Genomic DNA, 11,015 nt, shown 5'->3' with positions numbered 1-11,015 from the left:
TGATTTTATAAACACAGGCTTGGTGTAGTTGTCTATCACTGATATTAACCAAGTCTTTTTAATAATTGTGTGAGAGTAGGACTAACTCAGTGTGTGACACATAAAGAGGAACATCAAGAAGGACAAAATACAAAAAAAAGACTTCAGGTACATGAGACTAACATTAGATTGATCTAGTTGCATAATCGATCTAATACCTCAGCACTTTGACGTCAATACAACTTGAGGAGCTGATGAGGGACTTATCTGCAACATCAACCTCAAGTCATTCATTTTTCTGAAATGGCTCATCATCAGAAAAAAATCATCGACATCCAGTGTCACAATGCAACATTCAAACCAAAGAGCATTTTCTCAATTTTCAAGTTTAGGGTCTAGGACCTAAATACTGTATGTTGCACTGAGTAACCCTAACTACCTTTTTTTTTTTTTTTTTTTTGACATTTTATGCCATTATTAGAGGCTGTCCAAGCTGCTGCAGACAAACATACAGGGTATACTGAATGTTTATGAATCTATACAAAGAATATGTGAATTTTAAAGGGAGAATCATGAATGCAGGTTTTTACAAAAGCCATGTTAAGCCATGTTAAGCCAGGAACTAAGTAAAGAGCTGAATCAGTCAAAAAGTCCAAGACCAGTTAAGGAAGATGTTGATTAATGAAGATCTTGCAGTTCAAAGTTCCATCCTTAACAATATACCAGGAAGTTTGTGCATGAAGAGCAGGATCAAGCAAATGCTGAAATCAGAGAGATAATCCAGGGCAACGTGCAGCAGGGAGGATCTTTAGTAATAATAATAATGATAATAAGAATAACAATTCACTGCTGCTGTAAAGGGGGATTCGTCAGTACCAAGGAGAGAGCAGTGTCCAGCCCTGGTCTCTGTATCATATCTTCAAGGATAGTTGTTGCCCCTGTCTTTTTCAAAAATGAGTTTTCTGTCTTATTGTACATTTGTGTCTGAAAAGAATTCATTACTCCTCTCTTCACTGAGTCTTTATTTTCTTGCTGTGGGTCCCAGAGTCTCGTCGTCTGGCCTTTCGTGCGTAACCCCTGGTGGAGATACGATGGTACTGTTGTTATATCACTTCAGCTTTAAGCACACACACGTAATTAAAACAAATATCAATCATGCATAACATTCATTATTGCAGAGGCTGACCAGTGTATATCCACGTTCTGTTGTAAGAGCTCACCCTGAGTCGTAAGTAATTTAATTAAGATATCGATAGGTGATTTAAAGATATACTGTGGATATACTGTGTAATAGCAGCAGGCATATAATACACAATACAACAGAAAAATCAGAGAAAAAATAAAACAGTAACAAAAAACTTTGACTTTGACTGATTTGACAAAAAAAAAAAAAAACATAGATCATCCCTAACATTCAAAACATACATCACCAGTTTTAATGTTATGGCTGATTTGCGTATTTAAAGCAATTACTGTATATACAGGGAAATAAAGTTTCTGTGAAGGCTAACTGTGAGTGTTTACACTGTTTACCTTCGCTGGTAGAGGTAGAGGAGGAAAAGGAGCTCATCTCTGAAGCAGGAGAGTTGATGCAAGGAGGAGAAGGATCCAGTGGAGGAGAAAAAGGAGGCACAGCTGCACAGATCTGAGATCAGTGTGTTCACTCCCTGGTGGAGAAGAGGCAAGGAAGAGGAGTAAAGATAAAATGCTTCTTTTATCTGACAGAAAAAAAACAAGCTAAGTTAAATTCACTGTAATATACTGTAGCTGTACTCACTCTGTACATCAATACTGTCCCCTGCAGGTGGCTCACAGACTTCAACTGATCCAGAACAAGGGGGCGGAGAAAAACAAGGCAGCGCCAAAAGACAAACAGGAGAGAGCGGAGAGGATACGCTTCACTCAGCACCATCGGCAGATAATGTGGTAATTAACACACTGATAAAGTTTCAAGTAGCAGAACAGACCTTGTGGTTAATGAAGAGCTGCGGAGCCATAGAGAGGAAGCCAAAGGCGTACACTCCTGACAGGAGAGGCAGAGCAATGATGTTGACAAATCAACTAATGAATCATACATGAGGTTATTTTTACTGTTACAAACAAACGATGCCATGGTGATGGATATCAGTGAACTCACCGGTCACCAGGGTGTTGACCAACCAGGAATAATAACTGTCATCACAACACAATTTAATGTTAATTTAATAATCAGAAGAAGATACTGGGTGTATTTACTAGTTTTAAATATACATGCAGTGGTCAGAGACTCTATAGTGGATGAACTTCAGTCATGGGACTTTTGGTGTCACTAGGAATTAAACAGTGTGTAAGTGATGTGAGTGCTGAATGATGGTGATCAGCTCACCTCTTCTGGCGTAAGTAGGCCAGTGAGAAAATAGCTCCACTGATACACAAAGGATAGACCAAGTAGGACAAGTATCTGGACGCCTGGAGTGAAAACCACAGACAAAACACTGATGTTGGAAAAAAAAAAAAGCCTGAGACTGAGACAGACTGACTGAGACAAGACAGAAATACACTTGTACCTGTGCATCATATTCCACCGTCTTTCTTTCCTCTTCATCCATTTTATTTAACTACACAGTGAGAGAGGAGGAGGTCTTGGATTAGAAATGAATGGATCGATTATTACTTATTTCTATACAATAACGTATCACTCGATGCAGATGCTGCGTTTAACACAAATGGCAATTAGACTATTACTCACATGGAGCTTGGAGCTTTTCCACTGCCACTGGATCTTAAACACTTTAAACACTTTCCAAACCTGTAAGGACAACAGTTTTAGTGGGTTTTAAAGTGTCTGTTCTGATTGTGATTGTTGCAGAAGGCTGATTATACTAGACTAGATAATATACAGTACAGTACCTCCACACAGGCTCCCAGTCCGACAGGGATCAGCACCAGCAGACTGGTCTCCTCCAGCAGGTGGAGGAAAATCAGCAAAGTGCTGAGACTACGCCACAGAACTACAAACACAGAGGAGGAGACACAGAGGAACATTTAGACCTTAAATGATATTGTGTCAGCTTTATCCAGGCAAGGTCTTTATTGTTGCTCATTATTGTTGATGAGCCCTCATATTCCACAGCCAGTGTAACAAAATCTTCTTTTCTGCGTGATTTTCTTACCGGACTTCCTGGACATTCCTGCCATGCTCTTCTTTTTCCTCCACGAGCTGATGTCATTTTTAAGAGCCAAGAATTCACAGATGAGCTGCAAAGGAGCCAAAACATAGCATGACACCGCTATGATGAGACAATTTTATTATTTTTTTATATGAACAGTTAGGTGTTTTGTGAGGTGTTACAGAGTCTTACCTGCAGAGCCGTGATCAGTGCAGTGAGCACTAACAGGTAAAGGTTGGATCCCATCAGAGTTTCTTTAATTTCATCAATGTTTTCCTCTGTGAAGCCTGAATAACACAAAGAAGCATCACATGAATCAGTCCATAATTAAAAAATATCATAAAAATAAATTAAATTAGATAAAAATATATGTATTTAAAAAAAGAAAATTGCACTGAAATGTTGTTGTTTTTTTGTTTTTGTTTTTACAAGTATTTACACTTTATCCAAGTCTCAAAACTGTAACATACTTTGAAATTGACTCCTATGTTACAATGAAAAAGATAAATAACCCTGAACCTAATAAGTACTGTTAAAACCTTCATTCACAAAATCATCACATCACAAAGTGTTGTCATAAGCTCACCAAACTGCCGTAGAGAATAAACCACATCCTGCAGATGAACCCAAAACCTGAACCCCCGCAAAGAGATTCCCTCATAGGACACAGTCAGAGGGAGCTGAGCGGTGCTGCTGCTGATCTCCTGTGGGATGGATAAATGTGTGGTCGTATCCGTCCAATTCAAACACTCAGGCAGAAGTCAAGAGAAATTATTTGAACTGTGTCTTTTAAACATCTCTTCCTACCACAAGGTCTCTGACTCTGACGCTGAGTTCATTAACCAGCAGCAGAGGAAGATAGATCATCTGTCGGCTGTCCTGAGACCTGCAGCCAGAGACAAGAAGACAACTTCAGTCAAACACACATGTTGGCTCAGGGCAGGGTGGTTATTTACAGGTTGGTGGACTCTCAAGAGTGAGTAAATATAATGAACAAATATACACATGCATTTAAATGACATAGTATACAGTGACACCTCTAAGGTAGTTAATAAGGCTTTTTTTCTTTAGTATATCAGCATAGTTTGTTTGATGAACAGTCAATCCTCCACTCACAAGTGTGTTTATATAGAGTTCAAATATCACCTGATGTTGCTGTAGCATATTTTCTTAAGTGTGCATTAATGAAAAACACAGTGATGGTATTGCCATAGTGGTGGCTTACTGGGAGGTTGGACCCCTCCAAGTCTTCACAATGCAAACACAGGATCAATAAACAAATAATGACTCAACTTTAGGCTAATCTTTGCTTTTTCTTGTGAAGGTGTGAGATCATTTTACCTCCTGAGGACAGAAGATCGAGACCATTTTCAAGACCATTACTGTCTGTATTCAGTACCAGTACTCATAATTATCATATGGCTTGGTATTTACGTTATTCTTCAGCTAAAAAGAAAATATACTAATCTTATATAAAATCTATACCATATTTAATTGAAACAAAGTTTGGATTGAACAGAATAACAACACAGAACCTTCTAAAGATCTCCCTGTTTTGACACTGGTGCAACCACGTTTTTCAGATGGTTACACAAGCATATTTTGTGGGACAATTTGAATTATCTTAAAGTTATTGAATTACATTAAACCAAAGTGAGCGAGTGACAGAGAGACAGTTGCGGTTAAAAAAAAAAAAAGTCCAGGGGCAGGGTTTAGCTCAGCTGGTAGAGCACCCCCCCCCCCCCCCCCCCCCCCCCCCATGTGTAGAGGCTATAGTCCTCTACACCTCGGCCCCGGTTCGAGTCCCGCATCGGACAGCCTTATCCTGCGTGTCATCCCCTCCCCTGCCTCCCATTTCCTGTCACACTCTGAACTGTCCTATCTAATAAAGGCATAAAAAGCCAAAAAAATATACTTAAAAAAAAAAAAAGTCCAGCTCGACTGAGACCGAGACAAGTCCGAGTTAAAATCTAGTCTAGTCAAGACCTTGTGGCCTCAAGTACCACCACACTAACTGTGTCTTCACAGTGGATTGGAGGCGACAGTGACTCGCTATCGGAAAGTGACAAAACAGACTGTGCTAGCTGGTTACCATAACTCAGGTAGAAGAAAAGACGTGATAGGAACTTGTGTTAGCATTTGCTTTGTTTACCACATTGACATCAGCTGAATGTTATCCACAGAAAATAAGTATTGAGTGCCTAAATGCTTATCATTATTACTGATATTATTAATTCTATATATGGTTTTATATTACAAAGTTTAACTTGGATTCTCAAATAATGTCATAGTCTCACTGGTTTTCTGACAAACAGCCTTTACAATCTGCTTTACTCCATGTCCTCCGGCTCCAGACTCTTCATGACAAGCAGCAATGATAAAGCAGGAGTCAGCAGCACTTTGCCTGATCTCCTGGCTCTGACCTCCAAAGCTTCCTGTGGACACTTACACCCTCATGTAGCGACGCACGTCACTGGGAAGTCCCGCCTTGTTGAAGGTGAAGTCCTCTGACATCATGGAGACAGACAGGTGAGGTCTCCAATGGGATACAGGATGCAGGATACTGGATCTCTGATGGAAACAGAAGAAATAACTTGCCTGGTGACTTTGTGTCTGAATGTGTGCAGGTTGAAATATGAGCGCACGTTATGTGACGGAAGCTGAATTGCATTTCACCTTCTGCGTGTCTCCCTGCCTCTGTGTGTGTGCGGGAGTGATGTAGGTGGTGAGCTGAGCTGCGTAGTGAACTTCTCTGCTGTCCTCCAGAGGTGAAACACCAGCCCTGTGAATGTAAACGACTGCATACAGAGTCCCATTAGCCCGAGTCTCCTCTGGGAGAGGGACATTCACCTGTCTGGAGAGAGAGAGAGAGAGATGTGTATGAGGGAGGAAAGTTGTGAAGGACAAATTGTTTTATTCTTATTCTATAACAGTGTTTACCAGTTGCTCATTGATTGCCCTATGTCTTGTACATTTCTAACTCCCTTTTGCCTAATATAAAAGCTTCTGTCTCCACAGTTGGTGATTATGTCACACCCACCTTTCAAATGTGGAGTGTGGATCAAATGAGTCTATTTTTACAGCGAGGTTGAGTTGGCTGTTGTCCGGCACGAGGCAGGTGAAGACACTCATCTGGGTAAAAGTCAAGAGAGTTAAAAGTCTGTATTTATCCAAAAGCAGTCAAATCACAGGGGAACAAAAGATGATCTGGGAACAAAAGACCCAGATCATCTCCAAAATATACATGCAGGGTATGCACGGAAATAAAATTAATCTTTTAGAGATTTTGTTATTATGATGTAGCATCGAAGCAGCTGAGGTTTTTTTTAAAGCTTTATTGAGGAGATCATCAGTAAACATCAATATACAATAAACAATAAATCTCTGAGAGGATTAACTCCATCACTTAATCACAATGAGCTTCAAATGTATCTGAATAGGCTACAGAATCTCCAGTCTTCATAAATAGAGACAGGTTGTAGAGTAGTGCATAATGGATATTGTGACCTTGTAGCAGTTCAAGCTAAAATCAATTATGTTATACATTGCCATCCAAGTTCACACCTGATTTGCCAGCAACATGCTGGTTTATATAGCATGATATAAAAAGGCAGAGGCTGTTTATTTGTTTTAACTGTATGATCCGGTCCGTGCAGTCTTTAAATAGATCTTGATTTATCCACTGAGCCTCGTGGGGTTTTGGGAAATAGGAAAGAGAGGCCGGTGCTAACCTGCAGTCTGGGTCTCGCTGTCAGGTAGGAGGCGATGCAGTGCTCCCCCCTGCCTCCATCGCAGGGCTTGGTGTTGACGAAGCCGTACAGCAGCCAGGCGGTGTGCAGCATGTACACCACAAACACACCGAGCAGCAGCTTAGCGATGGAGCTCCTCTTCTCGCCGCCGCCGCCGCTGCCGCCGCTGTCCGCGGGTTTGGAGCAACACGAGGGGAACATAGCAGCTGCTGGTCCGGGATTTAAGGCCGACAGAGTGATTACTCGTGAAAATACGGGTAGTGGTTGAGCAAATGGGCGAAACTGTTATAATATGATCATATACGGCGTCAACACGATAAAATCCCCACGCTTCCTCCGTGGCACAGCATCCTTCCGGTGATGGGAGAGAGAGAGAGAGACAGCGAGAGAGCGAGTGAGAGGGAGGGTGAGTGGGTGGGTGGATAAGGGTGGGCAATCCTCACATAGACCTTTATTTTGGTAAACAAAATGGTAAAAAAAAAAAAAAAAATAATAATAATAATAATAATAATAATAATAATAAATGTTTTTTTTATGAGCCCTTTATCCTCTAAATTAAAGATTTCCAGATTGGTGAGTTATGATGTTTTGTTTCCCTTATTGCTCATATAGCCTATAAAACTTGCTGTTCACGGAAATTAAATTAAATTAAAATTAGATTAAATCAAAAACACTTTATACTCTTTTTCTAAAGGGATAATGACTGTTTTCATTGATTTTATGTTGTTTAGTTCGTTACCTAATGTTGGTTACACATTGCCTACAAGCCTATATTTTAAAAGATTTTGACTTTTTGTCTAAAAAGCTAAAAGTCTTCAGATAATTAGTAAATTAACTGAACAGCCTATTGAACAGCACAACATGGCTGCACTTTAAGAATGACAGGAAACATAATCGCAAAGCAGGTGATATGAAAAACAAAAATACAAATGTGCAAAATGTAGCCTAAATTAAAAAATGAGAGGGGAATGCGGTGTCCGTGCGCTTGTTCCATGCACATGCGCGCGTGCGTGCGTCACTAATTGAGGCATAATGACGCTAGGCTATTAAAGGGCCTCATCAATCACACATATTAACCTCACCAATCACATCTCCCCCTTATCACCTTATGGACACGGACCAACCCGTGGCAAAACCTGCGCTGTAGGAAGCGAACCAGGTGGAAACACGGAGGATAACGGGAGAGAAACTAGAGTTTGGATATGGCCCTGGAGGACCAACTGCTGGGAAGAGCCCCCCTAGAAATTGACGTCGACCTGGGAGGTAGGACAACTTTTTAATTCATTATAGGCTACGTTAGATGGAATGATTTAACTAGCCTATTGATTAATTCGTGTGTTTGTTTGTTTTTTAATGGACCTTGAGTCTAATAATAAAGTCTATCTATCTAATCTATCATTAAATGCTCTGTCAGTGCTTTTTAAATTTAGACCTGTTAAGTTTTTGTGGAATTCAAACATTCATTGATAATTAATGTGGTGATTTTAGTTTGAGGGCATCAAATTATTGTAAAGTATGGTGACTGGGCCAAATTTCATAAAATGCCCAAAAATTTGCCTCACGTGCATCTTGGAGACGATGGAACGATTAGCTCCGAACGTCATGACGTCAGCGTACAGGACGTACAGGTGTAAACACAGCAGGACAATCTGATACATCTGACAATCTGATACATTTTGTACTACTCACATTATATAAACTTATTGTCGGGTTTTTACCCAAGTATGCACCAAAGTGTTCACGATGAGATAAAATGGCAGGTGTCATAATTTAGCTACTTCTGTTGTACTTTTGTATTCACTCAAAAGTGGCAATAGTAGCTACTTTGATAACTCTGAAAAGTGTGCAGCATATTGTGCTTCTCTCTTCCTCTTTCAGTTTCTCTGTTAGCAATTAAAAATATATATTATAATAATTACATTGATTATAGTTTAGTTTGACTGAAATGTGTTTGATTTTTCAGGCCTTTAAAGAACAATGAATGTGCATGATAGATTTATACTTTCATTCTTAAATTTCAGAAGTTGTTGATTTGCATGCACTGACTTCAACACTGTGATTTTAAATGTATTGAATTTATTCGAGTTCCAAATCTTAGAATAAACATTTACATCAAGAAGGCTCAAGGATCTTCTAATTGCTAATACCTAATGATAAAACTGCACAGTATTTGATATCACATCTTGACAGTTAGTGACACATGACACGTGTTCTTGTTGTGGTGTTGTAATGTTTTATGCAACATTGGCTTTGATTATTGCCTATCACTGCTGTAACCTCTTCCTTTCAGGCGGTGGGGACCACTTCGTTGGACATCTTGCTGAAGAGGACCTCCCAGACTACGTGTCATCTGATGAAGAGGACAGTGACGTGGAGGAAGGAGAGGTCTTTGTGTTTGAGGAGGAAGACTGGTCTGAAGACAGCGTCGACTCTGGGTATGGCAGCAAGGATGAAGACAATGAGGACAACGAGGATGACGAGGACGACGAGGATGACGAAGGACTTCATTTCCCTCTTGTGCACCAGGTCCCACCTGCTCCTGCTCCTGTTCCTGTTCCTGCCCCTCAGCAGCCGATCTTACTCACACAGATACCACAGCTTCTGTGGCTGCCTGAACAGCATGAGCAAGAGCCTGAAGAAGATCTTGACTTGGTCTCTCACAGACTTGAGGACTGGATCAGGAGGATCAGGGAGGAGACCACCGTTGCCCAGGTAAGTCCTAAGAGGCCACGTTGGAACGAAGAGGAAAACCCAGACTGGGAGCCACAGGTACCTGTTCCTTCTACCTCAGGCCACGGCAGAGAAGAGGACTGCAGGAACTCAGTTCCCTTCACTTCACCTCACCTTGGAGCCTCCACAGGCAACTCTGATTAGAGTCTCCTGAGGTTCAACCTTTCATCCATTAGCTATATCTGTACAGCTATTCTGACTTGGCAGAGATAGCGATGCCGCAGGTAGCCTTCGTGTCTGGCAAGGTAGGTAGTTCCCTAGGTAGCGTCTTGCACCAGGGGCCATCTGTACCTGGTGGCTGGATCATCTCTTGGAAACCCTGAGGGCTAGCCTTTGCGTATGGCTGGGAGCGCTGTAATCTTATAGGCTGGAAAATCAACAGGTAGCCCTTGCGTCTGGCGAGGCTGCCAAAGCCTTAGTAGCATCTTTCACCAGGGCCTACTTCTACATTTACAACATTGGATCAATTTTGGGTTCTGTGTTTTTCCCAAACACATTTGGACATATCGACAAGAGGAGTCAGGAATCAATCCAACACTGGCTTTACCCTTTGAGCCACAGTCACCTAAATATGAGTCTCAGGACATCTTTTGACTCCGACCCTGCAAAAGAACCCACACACAAAACACCCAAGAGCAGAAGTGTGTCTGTGACACATAATGTGAGAGAAATGGGAGGAAGTATGTGGATCCTTTTATCCTGTTTACTTTGTTGTTGTTTTTTATATTTCCAACTATAACTCTAGATACCCATTCTGAGGTAAGTATCGACAACGTAAGGTAAGTATCAACAACATAAAGAAACGTGTCATTGTTGAGACCATTCATTTTGGGACTGCACAGTCATTCAAGGACTCTGGAAGAATATATCAAAGATATATATATATCAAAGATATATTCTATGGATACTTTTACTGATGGCCAAGAAAATGTACTGTAAATATCTGTTTATCTGTTTTTATTTCATTTCATTTCATTGCATTGTATTTTATCTCATTTTATTTCCTTGCTGTTTTAATTCATGAGGTCCTATGTCAGTGAATGTTCTTTTGCTTTAACATATTTAATGGCACCTAGATTATTTCTCTCAGTCTCTCAGTTGTTTACCAAACAAAGGTAAGTTGATACCTAACAAAATTGCCAAACATAAAGATTAACAAATTATACTACTACCAATATTTTTTTTCTTTTTGTGGCATGTGGATCTGTGAAGGATGGAGCACTTTAGAGGCAGCTGTTCTCTCTAGGCCTCAGGAGGATAAAAACTACATCAGCGTCCACACCATGGAGAAAGAAACTGACCAGATGAGGAGGATGGATGACCACAGGACAAACTGGAGAGGGGTGGTTGGTGTTTTTCACTCAGCGATGTAAGTCATTCTCTCTCTAAGACCAAAAATTGTGACATT

General features: G+C 40.6%; 1 protein-coding gene across 1 annotated transcript; it reads right to left on the bottom strand.

Annotated features, from left to right (window-relative positions):
* Positions 1-989: 989 nt before the first annotated feature.
* LOC310998825 (lipid scramblase CLPTM1L-like) lies at positions 990-7,078 on the bottom strand (the record flags this gene model as incomplete). Its single annotated transcript, XM_083989032.1, has 17 exons — positions 990-1,056; positions 1,513-1,646; positions 1,757-1,801; positions 1,947-2,002; positions 2,117-2,151; positions 2,345-2,427; positions 2,526-2,576; positions 2,708-2,767; positions 2,869-2,969; positions 3,132-3,216; positions 3,321-3,415; positions 3,715-3,832; positions 3,936-4,014; positions 5,578-5,699; positions 5,805-5,982; positions 6,169-6,260; positions 6,860-7,078. The coding sequence occupies 17 exons, from the start codon at positions 7,076-7,078 to the stop codon at positions 990-992; spliced, it is 1,620 nt and encodes a 539-aa protein (XP_083845158.1).
* Between the last annotated feature and the right edge of the window lie 3,937 nt (positions 7,079-11,015).

This window comes from Trachurus trachurus, assembly GCF_905171665.1.
Source record: "Trachurus trachurus genome assembly, chromosome: 16".
In the NCBI taxonomy this organism is placed as follows: Eukaryota; Metazoa; Chordata; class Actinopteri; order Carangiformes; family Carangidae; genus Trachurus; species Trachurus trachurus.
Note: the sequence above shows the minus strand (reverse complement) of the source record. Positions and strands in the feature narration are given on the sequence as shown.